The sequence below is a fragment of the Calliphora vicina genome, chromosome 3, assembly GCF_958450345.1.
Source record: "Calliphora vicina chromosome 3, idCalVici1.1, whole genome shotgun sequence".
NCBI lineage: Eukaryota > Metazoa > Arthropoda > Insecta > Diptera > Calliphoridae > Calliphora > Calliphora vicina.
Genome location: NC_088782.1, coordinates 71,199,236 through 71,218,626, shown reverse-complemented (window position 1 = coordinate 71,218,626; position 19,391 = coordinate 71,199,236). Strand labels below are relative to the sequence as shown.

At 32.4% G+C, this 19,391-nt stretch overlaps 1 protein-coding gene across 7 annotated transcripts in view; it reads right to left on the bottom strand.

Moving 5' to 3' along the window:
* Hipk (Homeodomain interacting protein kinase) overlaps positions 1–19,391 on the bottom strand; it is a 182,893-nt gene that overhangs the window by 113,283 nt on the left and 50,219 nt on the right. For all 7 annotated transcript variants that reach the window (XM_065502853.1, XM_065502854.1, XM_065502852.1 and 4 more), the window contains exon 2: positions 16,153–17,574. In XM_065502853.1, coding sequence (XP_065358925.1) covers positions 16,153–16,933 — 781 coding nt within the window. In that variant the 5' untranslated portion in view covers positions 16,934–17,574. The remainder of the gene's footprint in view (positions 1–16,152; positions 17,575–19,391) is intronic.

Genomic DNA, 19,391 nt, shown 5'->3' with positions numbered 1-19,391 from the left:
CGAAATATCGATAATTTGGTGTTGGCGAGGTAATTGGGTCCCGTTTTGTCATTATGGAAAAGGAAATAACTGGTAGTTCCTATTTTTAATGAAATATAAATTGTTGCAAAATTGCATTCATCGATTTGAATGTAACGGTACTTGAAGGCTGGTTTCAATATTCAACATGTTTATCAACTTCAATGGCAATATCGTTGATAAGTGGAGACTTCTCAGAAACAATGTTGATTAACATTGTTGCAATGCATGGTCATTTTAGAAGTGTCTCTGCTAGAGCATGCTGGAAATCGTCGGAGGCCGAAACCTAGGGACTGGTGGTCAAACTCAAAAAAACTTGTTCTCTTCAACAGCAGATAAAAGGTGAAGCGTTTCACACATCCGAAACTCGTAGCAGTAAAGCTTACACTAGCTGGGGATTTAAAGTATTAAGCAGTTTTCTTGAAGAAAAAATTACACAAGAGCATGAATTCACTAAAAAAATTATATTCACCCCTATCCCGGTTGAAGTGAAATTGAATTTATTATTTTTTTTATTTTAGTTAACGCATTTATTGTGCAGTAAATACGCCACTCCTATTGGAGCTTCTAGCAACAATGTTTCATAATATACTTATATTTAACGAAAATAAGTCTAGAGTGCTTGAATAAAACTTCTAAATCTTATTCTATCTTGGGCAAGATGTCTGAGTTGTGCCCATGAGAACCCCCTGCTTCTAAACCCCTCTTCCACCGATCTTCGCCAGGATATTCTTGGACGACCACGATTCCTACGTCCCTGCGGATTCCACTGCAAACATGATTTGGCTATATCCGCGTTGTCCTTTCTTAGTGTGTGACCAATCCACTGCCATTTCCTTCGACGTATTTCCGTTTCTATTGGCATTGAGTTGCACATTTGGAGCAGATCTTGGTTATACGCCGCGGCCAGAATATTTTCAGGATCCGCCTTAAACATTTGTTTAAAATACTTGTATTCTCTTGGAGATTGAATTTCACATCCGTAAAGCAAGACCGATTTTACGCTTGTATTAAATATTCGAATTTTGAGATTTTTGGATATATGCGATGACTGCCAGACTCTGCAAAGAGATGCGTATGTATGGCGAGCTTTATTAATTCGGCATCCGCACCTCCATCAGTGCTTATTACACTACCTAGATAACTAAACTCAGTGACATTCTCAATGATATGACCATTAACAGTAACTGGAGTGTTGTTGTTGGTCGAAATTCGCATACATTTTGTTTTACGTAAGTTGATCCTTAAGCCAACTTTGAGGCCATTTTCATACAATTTGTTCATCTTATCCTGAATACCAACAAGTGTATGCGACATTAAACACAGGTCGTCAGCATAGTCAAGGTCATGTAGGCGTTGATTCAGATTCCATTGGATGCCATCCGATGCCTCGGTGTTTGTCTTCGACATTACCATATCCAGTACTAGTAAGAATAGTGTTGGCGATAGTACACAACCTTGTCTTACTCCACAGTTAATATAGAAACTATCACTATCCACACCTTTGAAACGGGCTTTACATTTAGCGTTGCAGTATAGCATCCGTATAATAGAAATTATCTTGTCTGGAATGCCCACATTACGAAGACATTTCCAGATAGCTTCTCTGTTTATTGCGAATGCACGCTCAAAGTCGACAAAAATTATATACAGTGGTGAGTTCCATTCGATTGACTGTTCCACGATTATTCTCAAAGATTGGTGTGGTCTATACATGATCGGTTGCGTCTAAATCCAGCTTGTTCATTACGTAGACAAGCAACAACAGGTGATATGCGATCGAGAATAATAAACGCAATTATCTTCTGGATAGAGTTTAGCATTTATTATTACAAGAGCACAATATCTCTAAACTGGCCTCACCTCCAGGCAGTTTGGATTATTTGTCTCTCTTGGTACAAATACCACATTATTGTTTTTGTAACACTCAATACCTTGCTTATCATAGTGACAGGATGCCAAATCAGGCAAACAAAAACGGTAAGTCGACACATTAAGAAGTCTTGTGAATGGAAGCATCCTCTTTTGCAAACATTCGATGATGTAAACCTTTCTACAACATTCCCTCGAGCATCAGCAACATAAAAATATTGACCCGGAAGCTGCGAAAAATTTCCCAGAAGATACATTTCGTCATCCATTATGCAAAAACTTGACTTCAATTTCCGTTCTCTGTCTTTGGAGCTGCATTGGCTTTAACTTTTCGTACCAAATAGTCCGAGTACTGAGATAACCGGACTTCTTTACTACCGGATGTGTTGGGAGCTCTTTTGAATTGGCTTTAGAAACATCATGTGGACCATTCCATCTACCTAAACCAGGTTTTCTATCAACGGACAAGTACTCTTGATACTGTTTAATAACATTAGAAACAGTTCGACGGCAGACCAAGTTGGATTTTGTTGAAAATATTTAATAATTTTGGTATGCACTTTTTTCTCTTCACTCATTTTAATCAGAGTAACAACGAATGAACATAATTGACATTAACTTGATCAAAAAAAAAAGTCAAATAATACTTGGGTTAAAAGTATTAAGGAAAAACATGTGTTAAGGTTTTTCGATCTCACTACTTATCCAGTTATCTAGGACTACAACAGGATAGCGTTTGAGCTTTCATGCCAAGGCTCGGAAATATCATTCGAAGTGAGGCAGAAATCAGTGAAACTACCTACAAAAAAGTTGTATTCGAGAAAAGCCTACTTATGACTAACCAATCGTGAATGGTCTGTCTCGTAGATCTTTGGACAGACAATTCTCAGTGTAGAAGTGCACCAAGTACACAACTCCTTTGAACTAACTAACTATATGTTCCTTTGTTAGTTCATAACGAAAATGCTTATCGCAAAACAATCTTACAGCAGCTAATAGGATTTTAAAATGTGGGCGTATATAGCTGATTTATGTATGCAAAGCCTTGGATGACCAAATTTATTTAATTTTATGTGGGTACGTGGACAGGAGATGTTACGGCAACAGTGTTGTTGAAGTTTTGATGCAAAACAGCGCCATGATGCCTGACGGAGATATAGACTTCTTATGCTGGATTACGTTATCTAATTGCAAGCTACAAATTAGTAACTTTTACCAAGGGCGGACAACATATCCTGAATTGGCCTGACACGCTCACAATTTAGTAAAGTAGTGGCGGTGGTAACCGGACACTGCACATTTGGCAACCATGCGAGGAGAATTGGCCTGACCTATAACGACTTCTGTAGAAGTTGTCAAAATGAAAAGGAGGATAAGACCATTTTTCATCTTCTTTGACATTGTCCGGCATTAGGAGATCTACGTCGTTCCTTATTAAGTCTTTCTGAGCTTTCAGTCATGAAGTTAGAGTGCGTCAATGTCATCATCAGGAGTAGCAATTGGCTAATCAAGCCAGACACGCGAATCTCTACGGCGAGACCTAATATCCGTCAATTGACTGGTGCATAACATTCTCCTCTCTTCTTCTGACCTACTTCCTCTTCACATCTTCTTTTCATTTCTATCTATCCCTCTTTTTTTTATTTACTTTCAGGTAACACACAAAGGAACTTATTGCATGGACCCAAGTGAGCTGCTCTCTTTCCTGTATCCACCATGCGGCTGTCTGTTAACCTAACTTAAGCTTCCAAAACTATGATGGGTAGGCATAGTTGAAATTTTGAATGAACTTTTCAACAACAACTCGTATGTATTAACCAACATACTATCAAATTTATACACTTTGCTTGGGTTAACTTCAATAATATAAACAAAGAACAAAAACAAACAAAACGGAACGATGGATTATGAAGATGATGAAATCCTAGAATTATAAAAAGAATACCCGTACAAACATGCACAAAATGTACTGCTGAAGAGGATATTCTTGTGAAGAAAATAAAATATACTTGAAAAAAAAAACTTTGAAAGACATACTAAAATAAAATAAAAAAAATGTTAAAAGCTACATCCAACACACTGCATGTTGCTAAGTAAAGCTGGGAAGTATAATCAACCACTGATGAATACTTGACTTGTCATCTATGTAAAATATACACTCACTGGAATACTAAAAATATAGGTTGGATTTGGGTTTTCTTCTATTTTTATTTCGGCTTAATAATTTCTATATAAAACAACACGACGACAAAACTAAACAAGTTTTGTAAAGTTGTTAACAATTTAAATTATTAAAACATTAAAATTATAATAAACTCTTCTTAAGCTTATAACTAAATCTTACATTTGCAATGATAAATTAAGGAATTTTTAAATCATAATCATAAATGAAACAGAAAAACAACATAGTTTTTATCTAATAACAGATTTAAGAACAATTCGCTATATCCCTTATTAAAGAGTGAGTCTGCTTTATTTCAAAACATTTTACATTTTATTGTTTGCAAAATATTTGTAAACTCTTTAATTTATTCGTAAATAAAGACAGAGCAAGCAATATTATTTATCTGCTAAAAAAAAGAATAATTAACAAAATATAAAAAAGTCTGTATAATCATTATAATGACTCCAACCTCGAAATTTTGAATAAAATTAAGAAAAACAAGAAGACATGAAACGAAAAAAGAATAAGCGAAATTGATATCTTCTATACAAACAAGCAAACAAAACAAACATACAAACAAATGAACAAATACAACACAAATTCAGAAGTAAACAACACAAATACAACCATAAAAACATTAAATGATTCCCAGCTGTTCTGGATGACAGCAACGAACTAGTGATTTCAACTATTACATTTAGGATGACCACTAGTTACATAAATCGCAACGTTAGTTACTAATTATTTTGAAATATGAGTGCCCTTATCAGGGGTTCAATTGACTCTACATAGATTACAAAGTGAGTGTCTTATAGCTGGTGCAAAGTAGTCACTCAAATAACCGGCATCAAATAGTCTACGAATAAAAGTTTATTATAATAATTTAATAATATATTGTGTGTATCACTTAAAAATACTGGATATACAATAGATCTTATGTATCTTTTGGAAGCGGTTTTTGTTTTTAATAGCTTATATGTAATTTTGAAGGGTGCATATCTGTCATTTACTTTTCAATCACAAATCAGGCGAACAAATCATTCCGTGTGTGGCCAGCATTAGTTATTGAACATTATAGTGGAAACAACAAAGTTTTTCTTGCTTCGAAAATGTCGAATTTTGTGCCAACAAAGCGTCATATGCGGGGAGTTTTGCTTTACTTCAGTAATTTGAAATAAAGAGCCGCTAAAGCACACCGAAGCATGCACGTGAGAAATAGACATGTGTGGTTCAGAAATTGTGATTTTAACACGGAAGACAAAGATCGCCTAGGCCAGCCAAAAAAAATTTAATTCCAAGAATTGGAGGCATTACTCCATGAAGATTGTTGTCAAACTCAACAAGAGCTTGCAAAATCATTGGAAGCTACTCAAGCAGTTATTTCAAAACGTTTGCGAGCAGCAGGATTCATCCAAAGCAGGAAAATTGGAATCCATACAAATTGAAGCCGAGAGACCTTGAAAAACTATTTTGCATGTCCGAAATGATGCTTGAACGCTATAAAAGAAAACTCGAAGCTTAAGAGAACGTAAGTAAAGCCCGGACAACCAGCCGAATCGACATCAAAGCCAAATATCCATGTCGCTAAGGTAATGCTCTGTATTTAGTGGATCCAAGAGTGTCCTATCTATTACGAGCTGCTAAATCTGGTCAGACCATAGCAGGGAACCTGTTATTGCCCGAAAAACGCCCAGAATATGCTGCCAGACATGAAACTGTAATATTCAATCATGACAACACTCGACCACATGTTGCAATACCCTTTAAAAACTATGTATTTAAAATGAAGTGGTTGGGAAGTTTTTCTTTATAGTCCAGGGGGGTTACTCTCTATTGCGATGCGAAAGCAATTTCGATGCGTTAAGAATACAATTTTGTACTTTGTATCGTCTACGCAAACGATTTCGCAAAAAGAAGCAATACTGGCAACACAAAATAAACAATAGCGAAGAATGACAAAATGAAATGCCAAAACTTGTAAATAAAAACATTTTTAAACTAATTTTTTGTGCGATGCGAAAACGCAATAAAGGGTACCAATTGTACCATTTTTCTTTCGCATCGCAATAGAGAGTAACCCCCCAGACCTTGCCGCGTCCGACTACTATTTGTTTCGATCGAAGCAGAACGCTCCGATATTGGCTTGATTTGCTCCAAAGATGATCAGTTCTTTTGGCTCTTTGAAAAAATCCCGCATTTTTAAGTCAATAGATTACTGGGTTCCCAGCAGTTAAAGACAGAAATTGTCACTAATGTCTGACCACTTGGCTGACTCCAATTTATAAATTTTGGTTCATTTGACACGAGTGTAATCTTTGTATTGTAGAGAGAAGTACTTTATACAACCCAGGTAATCTAGCTTGAAGACAATTGCCACTTAAGTGTTTCTATGTAATCTAGAGGGTAGTCGCTTTAAACGTTTATTTTGTACTGCACTTTTTTGTGATAATTGTCATACAGTTTATTTTCTTCTTGCTTAAGTATACTGATTCTCTTTAAACGTTTATTTTGTACTGCACTTTAGAAAGTAGTTATTTAACCCACCAGAAGTAATCTATTGGAGAGTTGTCTGAGGAAGATTTGTTTACAAGTAATCTTTTATTACACTGTCTATGGGACTTCTTTTTGACTGACTGTTTGAGTTCAATTAACACTCGTACAGGTTAAAATAACTAGTTATGTAGCTAGGTATTTAGTAAGGTAGCTGAATCTATACAACCAGTATGTGAATCCAATGCGTTGACTACTTTGGGCCAGCTATCAGACAGTCTCATTGTAATTCAAAAGGGTCAATTAACCCCCTGCTAAGGGCATTCAGGTGTTAAAATAACTAGTCACGTAGCTAGTTATGTAACTATTTCTCAACTATTTCAAATGATAGTTTGAGACAGTCTCTTAGAACAGCTGGGTTGTGCTCACATACACACACACCCTCATTCATTCATCCATCCATCCATCCATTCAGTCAGTCAGTCAGTCGTCACTCACTCTCTCACCATTTACTCATTTAACACAATGTTGATGATATTAATGAATGACGATGATGATGATGATGTTAAAGTTGTTGTTTGTGGGCTAAAACGGGTGTGTAGTGCGGTTAAGGGACCAACACGTGCGTTGTCTTAAACTGTTCTCCTGTTACTCTCCATCTCTTCACTATGTTTTTTCTTGTTCATTTTGTTAACTACCATTTTGATAACAAGAATCAGACAATAAAGAAAAACGGGCCCACCATTCATTCTCCAAACAAAATCTCCAATAGGGACTTCTGCTGTTAGAATTTTGTTAGTTGTATTTTGGAAGCTTTCGTTTATATTTGTTGTTGTCATCGTCGTTGTATATAATAAATTGAAAACGGGAATAGATTTGAATGTTTTTTCTTTTTTGGTGTTCTTCATATTTTTTTTCTTCCTTTAACAATTTGTGTATTTTTTTTGGAAAATTTCTAACATTTAAATTAAGTGGTTGCCATTCCCTAGCAATCAATGTTCTTTTATTTTCAGTTTTCTTTCTTACTGATGATGGTGTAATAATTCATCATTTTATAGACGTCATTGTTTCTTTCCTTTTTTGTTGTTGTACACAATGTGTCAACATTGTTGTTTTCTATACAAGTGGAACTTAAACGTGTTATGATCGTTGGGGACTCAAATGACCCAGTTGTTAATTGTTGTTGGTGAATTGTAATTTATTTTGTACACGCTATTATTTAGATTAAAAATTAAATACAAGAGTTACTACTTATGTTTTTGGAAATAACAAGAAAAAACATAAACAGTGACGGACATTACAATAGAATCACTACCAATATTTCATTTAAAACCAGGAGCAATCATAAGGATTGGTGTGGGCCAGAAAATATAAAAAAGTGGCAAAATGTGTTGTGGACGGACGAAACGACCATTAATTTAATTGGTAGTGATGATAAGACATGGGTTAGACGTCCAAAAAATGGCAAAAACCAAAAACGTTTAAACATGGCTGTGGAAATATTATTATATGGGTATGCTTTTCTTGGTATTGCGTTGGTCCAATTTATTGGAATAAAGAAAATATGGTAAGAACTTGTATGTAAATATTTTGGAGAATGTTATAAAGCCACATGCAGAATGGAATATGCCCTTAAAATGGCTCTTCCAGGAAGATAATGACCCAAAGCACACGTCAAGTCTTGCCAAAAAATGGTTTTTATATAACAAAATTCATGTTATGGAATGGCCGTCTCAATAACCAGACTTAAATCCTATGGAAAATAGTAAAAGACAAACTCGGACCTGATAAATTGAAAAACAAGGAAGAACTTTGGCAGAAAATTCAGGAAATATGGTATGCAATTTCCCGATCTACATGCGAAAGTCTGTTAAATTCAATCCCCAAAAGATTTGATGCTGTTATTAGAAATAATTGATATGCAACAAAATATTAAGAAACCTACGAATTCTTATGATGATTTTTTATTTTTAATCATTTTAAGACTGATTGATTTTATTTGAATGTCGCATATTTTATTTAGTCTTTTAGATTTGACATCGTTTTTAACATAAGAATGTGTTATTTTTTTATTTTATTTTTTTCTATTTATTGTTTACGTTATGAGCATTAATATATAATGAAAAAATTTTAAATTTTGAAATGAAATTTTGTAGTTTTACCGCTTTAATCGAATTCATGTAGTGATTCTATTGTATTGTCCGTCACTGTACATAAATGCAGTGGTGGACTTTTAATTGGAAACATTGTTTTAAGAAAATAAATTATAAGTACCGTTATTTAACGAATAGACAGACAATCAATATTGTTGTCGATGCAAAAAAAAGGTAAAGTTCAAAGTTCACTTATTAAAAAAAATAAGGAGTAAGATCGAAAAAACCTTAAAACACATTTTTCCTTAAAAATTTTAAACCAAGTATTATTTGATTTTTTTGATCAATTTACCTTTGAAAACTATGTCAGTTGTTATGTTTAATGTCAATTATGTTCATTTGTTGTTAATCTGATTAAAATGAGTGACGAGAAAAAAGTGCGAACGAATATTATTAAATATTTTCAACAAAACCCAACTTGGTCCTACAAAAAGTCGGCCAAACAATCAAAGGTCTGCCGTCAAACTAAATCCAATATTATTAAACAGTATTGGGAGAACTTTTCCGTTGATAGAAAACCTGGTAGAAGGAATGGTCCGCACGATGTTTCTAAAGCCAATAAACAGAAAACATTTTCAAAAGAGCTTGGAACACATCCGGAAGGAAAGCAGCCCAGTTAGCCAATGCAGTGTTAAAAACATACAAAGCTCAAAGAGATCCTGACAGGAACTTTGCTAAAAATTTAGAGGCCAAAGACAGAGTACGGAAATTGAAGTCAAATTTTATAAAAAAAACGTATGTTCTGGAAAATTGTTCGCATTCCGGGTCAATATTTTTATGTTGCTGATGCTCGAGGGAATGTTGTAGAAAATGTTAGGACCCAAAAGCCGAAAAATGGCAAGCAATATGCAGTTGCGGCAAAAGAAGCCAAACATTTGTTACAAAGGGCTCTATAAATACCGAAATTTACATCAAGGAATGTTTACAAAAAAGGATGCTTCTATTCATAAGACTTCTTAATGTGTCCACTTATTTTTGGCTTTATTTGGCATCCTGTCACTATGGTAAGCAAGGTCTTGAGTGAAACAAGAACAATAATGTGGTATTTCTACCAACAGAGGCAAATTCTCCTAATTGCCTGGAGCTAAGGCCAGTGGACAGATATTGGGCTCTTGTTAAAAGAGAATTGAAGAGAACAAAAAAGTGTCCTGTTCGCACAAAGTGACAGAAAGCACTATCACTCACTCCTTATTTGGTGAATTTATGTACTCAGTTTTCAGAAAAGGTTTCCATTGTATTGGATTTCTTTAATTCCACGCAAATATTTCCCTAGTAGCAACTAAATAAAATCACCATTGTTCTGATAACATAAAATGCTACATCGATTCGGAAATGTAATTGGTCAAAATTGATTTTGCGTAACTGACTACAAAAATATATTTGCACGAAAATCGCAGCCCTGATTATAACTATTTACGGTAGGACGGCGAAACATTTATGTTGTCAACGAAAAAAATATATATCAAGAATTTATTTTATATACATTATTATAGTATATACAAATGTATTTTTTCGCTAATTAATTATACAATTTGTTTAAATATTCCAAAAAGTAAAAAGAAATGAATAAACACGTTTTATTTAAATGTATTTTGTTTTATATTTTGATGTTCTCTGAGTGATTTTTATCAATTCATAACGATTAATTGAGGAGAGACCCAACTCAGTTGGCCAGCTTAAAGTGGAGACAGCCGCCACATTAATGTGGTATTGAGTGGAATTACAAAAAATTCATACATTCAAATATAATGTCACATGCACTTACAATAACAATTGTTTGTTATAAAAACGTATAAAACGTATTTATTTTATTTAAAAAATAAATAATACCTACTTTTTATTAAATATGTATTCCAATTTTGCATTATTATTAAGGTTCTTTTTTTCCAATTTTGTGATGTAGTTGTTTTTGTTCTTGTTGTTTTTGTCATTGCTGTTTATTTAAATTTTGTTGTTGTTAAAACATATTTAAATTTATGCCTGTTATCGGTGTATTTTAATGTTTATTTTGTATTTATTTTCAAGTTGTTGTTGAAAAAAATATTAATATTAATGTTGTTGTTGTTTTTATTTTGTTTTTTTTTTTGAAACTGTGTTTTTTAATTCTATTTAATCTCTGGCATTCGTTTTTGGTGTTGTTTTCATTCGTGTCTTATAAACGTTTATTTATTATTGTTGTTGGTTTTTATTTGTCTCTCCCCTCTTTATTAGCAATTTACTAGGGTCAGAGATGGAAAAGTTGATACAATCACACTTTCGTTGATACTATTTCATTTTCAAATGTATAGTAGTACTCCTGCGACTCATTTGATACTTTAAAATAGTTATTTTTTTGGTAATATACCTAACATAATTACAAATTATTGTAAATGATTTCTTGCTATAGCTACAGTATTCTCTTTAGAAAAACTTGTGTATAACAGTATTTTCTATAGAAATTCGTGAAACAGTATAGAAAATCTGGTTTAAAAAAGTATTTATTATTGAAAATCGTGTATATAACAGTATTTCCTATAGAAATTCGTGTGTATACCAGTATAATCTCTAGAAAAAATTCAGTATAACAGTATTTGCTATTGAAAACCCTTTTGTATAACAGTATTATACATAGAAAATCTTGTGTATAGCAGTATTTTATATAGAAAATCTTGTGTGTTACAGTATTATCTCTAAAAACAATTCAGTATGACAGTATACCAGTATTTTCTAGACAAACTCTTGTGTATAACAGTATTTTCTATCAAAAACCTTGAGAATAATATCCAGACAAAAATCAATTATAACAGTATTTTCTACAGAAAATCTTGTGTATAACAGTATTATCTCCAGAAAAAATCAGTATAGCAGTATTTTCAATAGATAATCTTGTGTATACCAATATTATCTGTAGAAAAAATCAGTATAACAGTATTTTCTATAGAAAATTTTGTGTATAACCGTATTATCTCTAGAAAATCTTGTTTATTACTTTACTTTATATATAAAATCTTGTGAACAACAGTATTTTCTTTAGAAAATAATTAAAATTTTCGTATTTTTAATTTAAGTTTTCATCCCTGGTTAGTTTTTTTTTTTGGAAATTACTAATTGTTATTATTTGTAAATAAAATTCTCTGGCTGCCCTTCAATTACGTCTGACCAATATTATTTAAAAACAAAAAAAACCTACAATAATAAAAAGTTAGAAACCCAAGTAGTTATTTTGTTTATTACGTCTTATAAAATATAATTTAGTTTTGTTTTTATTTTAAATTCTATTTTTCAGTTTTACTTTTCCCTCTTACTATGTCTGCCATAAAGCCAAATTTATTGTAGTTATAACCAGGGCAAGTTTAAATATGCAAAAGCTCAAAAAAACTGCAAAATAAGCCCACAAATATGCAGAAAAAAGCATATCCATGCATAGAACAATTATAAATAAAAGCTTTAAATTAAATTTATTGTAATAAAAAAAAGTTGGTTTCAAAATTAAAAATGAAATGGTATTTTATAAGAAAACTAGCTGACCGTCCCGGCTTCACTTAGTAGCTATTAATAAATTGTTATTTCGTATGGGAGGTACCACCAATCTAAACCATCCAGGGACCCACTCAAACACACACAAACAATTTCATCCAAATCGGTCCAGCCGTTAAGGAGGAGTTCAGTTACTAACACACGTACAGAAGAATTATATATATAAAGATTAAAAAAATGTCATACAAATGTGTAGTGGTGGAAAACTCAAAAGTAATCGGCCCTATCGATAGGCAATAACATGTGAAATGTATGTTCCCATAAAATATCCATTTCCCTCGAAGGCAAAATTGCTATCGTAATATTCCCATGAACTTTTCATTCACAATAGTTGATTTTGTTCGTAACAGCTGTTTATTGTTTACAAAATTTCATCTAAATATTTCACATCATGGGGAATTTGTTCACATGATCAAAGTTGATGAACGAAAAATGGAACATATTTCATGTGAAATATTGATTCGCGATAGGAATCATAATGAAAAGTTTACTTTTCAAGCAAAAAAAGCTTGAAAAACTTGCCCTGGTTATAACGTCTTTCATTCCTTCCACCTGCCTGCCTGTCTGCCCCTTTTTTGCAAATTCTATTTTTTTCCATTCACTTGAACCACAAAAAGACGTTAAATATTCTATTCTATTTACTGTAATTCACTTTTATTACACAAAAGATGTTACGCAAAATGTGTTTGGGATAGTATTTGTTCGATTTTTTCTTATTTTTGAGGTTAATAACAATAAATTTTTGTTTTCATCTGGCTCCATTACCAAGTTTTCTTTACAATTGACGTCCTTAGCTGGTTGACGTACATAGATAAAAAACATTTATTAGTAGTAGTATGTAGTATGTAAGTGATTTTAAGCAGATTTTACTTTTACTTTCTTTAATTAAATCTACTGCTTGCTGCTAGAAAATATTAAAACATTTTTATTTGTTTTAAGTTTCTGCAAAATGTTTAAACCATAAACCTTAAAAATATATTTTATAATTACGTTGAATGCAATTAAATTTAATTGCAACAAAATTTTCCAAATTGCCTATAAAGTTTGCGATTATAAAGTGGCATTGAAATATTTATTATCGAAATTGAGTTTATTGTTTTTCTTTTTTATAAGTGGATGTCTGTATGTCTTATTCACTCCACTTTCTGTATTTTTTTTGTAGCTTTTATTGGTAAATCACTTGACCGGCTCATAACTGCAAATAAATTTTAAAATTCAAAATAAATTTTCTAAAAACTAGATATATACAACATAAAATTAAATGATTTTCTAAATTAAAACAAAATATTGACCTTCGATACTAACAATTTTATCTTTCATAAAGGAAAAGCTTGTTAGTTGCGAAGTGTCAACATAAGAACATCGATAAATATATTATTCGCACTTATGCATCATGTATGGATTTTTTTTGAAGGCCTTTTTACCAGTGATTTGATAAACATATTCAGCCCAATTATGAAAAAAATTCCCGGGGAGTTTTTTCCCTTTTCTTATTTTTAACATTGGATTTGAATAGCAAAAATGGGAAAAGGGAAAAAACTCCCGGGGAATTTTTTTTTCATAATTGGTCTGATTGTCTATGTACAGAACTTAGTTTTCATAAATATTTCTAAAAATCGAGGTAGTTGCGATTTTTTCATTACATTTCTGCCATTTATGATCCTATTTTTCTATTTTTATTAGCTAAATTTTGAAAAGTATATTTGAAACTTTGATACAAGATATGGGTCCGTCAGATAATGGACAAATACACGGACGTTATATCATATTCCCTTTCTATAAGAATCCAGTATTTATATGATTTATAGGGTCCTAAATGAATATTGTAAATTATCACAGTGGTCGGGACTCAAAGCAACCAGAGCCCGAATGAAACGATCGGGTTTTTATTGTTAAACCAGCACTCTGGGAATGACCCCTAATTATTAAGTGTATTGGTACTCGGAAAATAGGTTGTGAGAAGAAGAATATCTGGAATAGTGTTTGTGGAAATTTGATTTAAATTGATCAACATTGTAAATCTCCAGAGAGTTTATTTATCGTGCGGAGTTTGCTCTATAATGTGATTCAATGGTTAATGGATCACAAATGGATGAACTCTTCTGGAAGAACGTGTATTGCAACAAAATGTGCGGGTATTGCAAAGAAGTTCCCTAATAGAACTTATACAATATTAATCGTTAAAAGCTTTAGCTTATTACTTGAACACGAACGAGAAGCTTCAACATAGAAATATACATTAAAACACGAATAGACTTTGGTCCTGGCGAAAATAGTAAAGTGATCAGATTGAAGTGTGCATCTCATCGACAGCGGGTATGAACGGTTTGACCTTCAGAAGAACGCTCACTTGATTATATCTTGGCTCTTTGGAAGTGTATAAGATGGAAATGCATCCCAGTATGCTGGACTAGGTTGGCAATGTTTGGGCAAAATTCAAACACTAAGCCGAAGGACTATAGGCCGGTTAGTTATGAATCCTTCCTACTTAAGAATAAATTTCTTCGATCATATCAGAGTTTAGAAAACATTAAACAATCGCATTTTATGATTAATGCAATATTGGCCATTCTTAAATTAATCTTATTCCAAGCTCACACCAATTATGGATTCAAGGAGAAAAGTGAAGTTTTATATCTCCTCCTGTGAAACATGATGGCCATTGGTCTCAACTGGTGATTGGATTTGTGTATCATTTTATGGTGTTATAGTCTGGGGAAAGCGATGGAAAAGGAAGTAGATAGTTCGAGAAGATGCTCCGGACTGCTGCGATTATGATAACAGTATCATTAAGTACAATTCAAAACTATTTTCAACACTGAAGATCTGACTGCCGTTAGACATTTCTGTTGATCTACAAATACCAGTGAGAGATTCGAAAGTGACACCTTGATTTGGCTTCAAGGGGATGGCTACTATCCAGAGAACTTGATTATGGTTGATTTTGCTTAATTATTGTTGATAATAGATGAGGTCGTGATCGACCACTTGATTGGCTTACCACTCGTAGAATCTATGCTGATGATCATGTGATATTGAGCAATGAACTAACATGACGAATGGCAAGGATTACGTGGTCTAACTACGACTATCGGAGTACAGCATCACTGATTGGGTTTCCTCGTTCGTCCGTCATATCATGAGGACGTATCAGTTTTTTCACAATGCCCTTAATAAAATATGGGAACTACTGATGTATAAACCCATCAGCAATACCCATCAGATAATGCATCAAATGACTGTTACTGTTCTTGTAGGGTGTTTACATGAGAGAGAGTAGGAAGCTATTTATTGTGACTGCCTCGCATTACAAGAGCGTAGACTAATACATCTTGGTTCAAGTCTTTTTCATGATCTGAACTGTATCGGTGTTGTGCCACTGACAAATCTGATCAAATTTGACAGAAGTACCGTTTGGTTCTCAAGGGGACCACTGGAGGCACAAAGTTGGATTTGGGAGGCCGATTATACTTGTTTCAAATATTATTCACATTTGGGGTATTCACACGGTCTACTATTTGGTCATATTGTCACAATATATTATGATAGTTTAATCAAATTTTTGTTATGTCTCAAACAAAAAAGTTCTAAACTAATAAGACTATATGAACTATGTTTATTGTTATATCATAAAATAATACTTTTTATTGTTTAAAACACAACAACAAATATTATAATATATTAGGACTAATAGCAGACCGTGTGAATACCCCAATTATACGTGAAAATTTCTAAGGAAACTGCGAAGCGTTTTGCTTGCCTGCAGAAACACCCACAGTCTCTTGCAGGAATCGAACCCGCATCACCTGGATTGGTAGTCCAGCACACAGTCTATCGGGGCACCCAAGTGCTTCCGATTCCTTCATATTAAGTAGTATACCATCCATAAATGCAGATAAAGAAAATAAAATTTTAAGCAAGAAAAAACATATAACTCACCTGTTGTTTCACGTTTTCGTTTAAAGGAATAACTCTTCTGCAATGACAACGGCTGTTGTTGCTGATATTTATTCTTGGAAGTTGATGTATAACGAATATTATTTGACAATGGCAATGTTGTTTCTTTAACGTTATCGCTAGAAATTTTATTGCTGGTATGAGTTGCAATGTCGTTGCTACTATTAATGTTGTCACTAGTTGAATTATTGTCGTCTATATAAATGACAACACTGTCACCACTACTGCTGCCGCCACCACCTGCAACACTAGATGAACTAATTTGTAAATTTGTATTATTATTATTAGTTGTATCTTGTTGTTGTTGGTGCTGCTGTGACTGCTTGTCACTTTCACTGTCAGCTGCTGCAACAATAGTTTTAGTTTTTATGTTTAAATTATCAACAAATTGTCGTTGCAGCTGATTATAATCGTCAATCGTTGTTGATGATGCAGTTGCTGTTGCAGTTGCTGATGATCTTGTAGTTGTTGTTGTTGTTGATAGTTGTTTTTTGTTATAAACAATTGTTAGATGTGGCTGTGGTTGGCGCTGTTGCTGTTTAATCAAACTTTGAGGTTCTGTTGTATCAACGAATTCTTCACGTTCTTGTTCATTTAACGTTCTGGTGTCGTAAATAATTTGTTGTCTGCTTTCTTGTTGTCCTGCTGATAACTCGAGTTGTCGTTGTTGTTGTTGCTGCTGTTCTTGTAGTTCTTCACCCTCATAGACGGGGCGACTGGAGTAGTCGAAATTATTTGCGCTTGAATTCGACGACGTTTTCATTTGTGTTCACACTTACAACAGTTTGTATGCAATTTGTTGCTTGTTTTTTGTTTTGTTCTTCTTGCTATTTTAGTTGGTGTTGTTGGTGTTAATTTTGTTTTCGCTTTGGTTGCACTCGTAACAATCAAGTTATGCCGTTTTCTTATTTTGATTGTAACGATTTTTCTGTTGTTGCTGCTGCTGTTGATTATTGTAACAATTGGTTGTAGTTGTTGTATTTAATTTCAATTTTTGTATAAAACTTTTTGTTGCCAATTCAGCTGCTGCTGTATTATTTTTACGCTTCATTCGTAATTTAAATTTTTTTTATTTTATTTATTTCATTTATATTTATTTTTTTGCAATTTTGTTTTATTTAAATTTTTTTTTACAATTCACATTCTATTTTACGATAGAATTTATTTACTTTTTATTTTATTTATTTTTTTTTCTTTCAATTTTTACTTAAAATTACAAATTATTTTTTTAATATTTGTTGCATTAATATTTTTGTATTTGTGATTTGTGTTTAACTATTTACATACATTTTATTATTATTTGATTATAAAGAATTAATTTTATACTTTATTGTTGTGTAATACATACATACTAATATTCAATTCATTAGTGTTTGAAACCAAATCAAAAGAAATGAATAAAAACTGCAAAGAGAAGAGAAAAGATAAACAAAAATTAGAAAAAAAATATTTTTAAATTTAAAAAGAGCTTATTTAATCTAATTTTACAGTATTTTCTTAATCAATATCCATCAAATACCACATGATTTGTTTGCATTTGATATCAATGTTGGATTCTCAAAGGTTTCTTAAACTCAAGGTGATATTAAGAGGAAATTTTAGGCTTGTAGATCAGTCTCCCTGTAAGAGATTTTTGTGTAATTCCCCTTAGTCACATCAATTATGTTTAAAAATGTCTGCAAAATGTACCTACTTTACACCCCCAACTAAAAAAATACCTGCCAAATTATCATTAAATGCTGTCTGGCGTTTTTCCATTTTGGTCAAATTTAATTTTGAAACATTTTAAAAATAGCTGAAGAAACGACACACAAAAATTATTTATAAAAATATTGCTAACAAATTTTCAAATCATCGAACCGGCTAAAAACGAAAACAAGAGAAAAAACATTTAAATTATGATTGCATAAAAATATTTATTTTCTGAAAATAAAAAGCAAAAAAAATAAATGTAGGCTGCAAACAATTTTATGTAAATTTGTGCAAATACTCATATATATGTTTTCCTTTTTCTTTTATACAAAAAAAAAGAAAATTCTTGACGTTAAATTGCTTATAGATAGAGGTGGAAAAAAAAATTAGATTTCGCAACTTTCTAATGCAAACACACAAGACACAGTTGCACAACAAACATTTTTCTTTGCACATTGGCTGAATTTTGTATCTTTTAACTCAAATAAAATGTGTGTTTTTCTATCCACCACTAAAAACATGGGAGATACATTGATTTTGTCATTTCGTTTGTAACATATCGAATTCTGGGACCTTAACAAAATTCTAAGACGATCAAGCTATGTCCCTAGGTCTGTCTGTTGAAGGTTGATAGGGCCTACAGGGAAGGACATAGGGGGAAAAAAAGCTAGAATCATGAAATTGTTTCTTTATTAACTGTGGGTTCCTCCCTCCCCAAAACGATCCACTAACTAATCGGTAACCTTATATCTTCAAAACTAATAAAGAAACAAACAAACTTAAAATTTCATGTTACTCCATTTAAAAAGTAAGCTGACAGGTGTTTCGTACTTTTTCGAAATTAGAACCTTTTAGGGGAGAAAATGGGTAAAAAATTTATTTTGGTACTTTTTTGGCACCCTATGTATCTTTTAAACCAATAAACATAGAAACAAAATTTAAATCGTATTCTTTACTTATCAAAAAATAAAAAATATGAGTTTGGTACTTTTTGGAAATTCGAAACCTTAAGGGATAAAAATTGTGTTTATTTTTGGTACTTTTTCATAAAATACGAATATTTTATTATGAACTCCCACCACTATGAAGATTTTTATTTGAATAAAATTTTACCACCCCAATGGGTATAAAAAGAAAGGTACCAAAAAGGGGATAAAATCGGGAAAATACATTTTATTTGAAATCATTAAGCCAATTTTGATAATTTTTTAACATTGGTTCCTGGATTCATACAAAAATTAACTAACAGGTTGTTATTTAGAATTCGAGTGCCAAGGTTTATATTGGGCCAAATCCGGGTAAACAGTTTGGTACTTTTTTTAAAACATATTTTTTCTTGGGCATATTAACACAGATTTCAATCGTTTGAGACATGTCTGTAGCATAACAAATTTAACTATAGGTACTTTTTTATTCTTCTAATGGAACTTTTTGATTTTCTATAACAATGGACTTAGAAACATGAAATTAAGCATTGATTGAGAATTCTAGGGGGAGACTTAATAGTACTATTTCTTTCTTCTAATTGG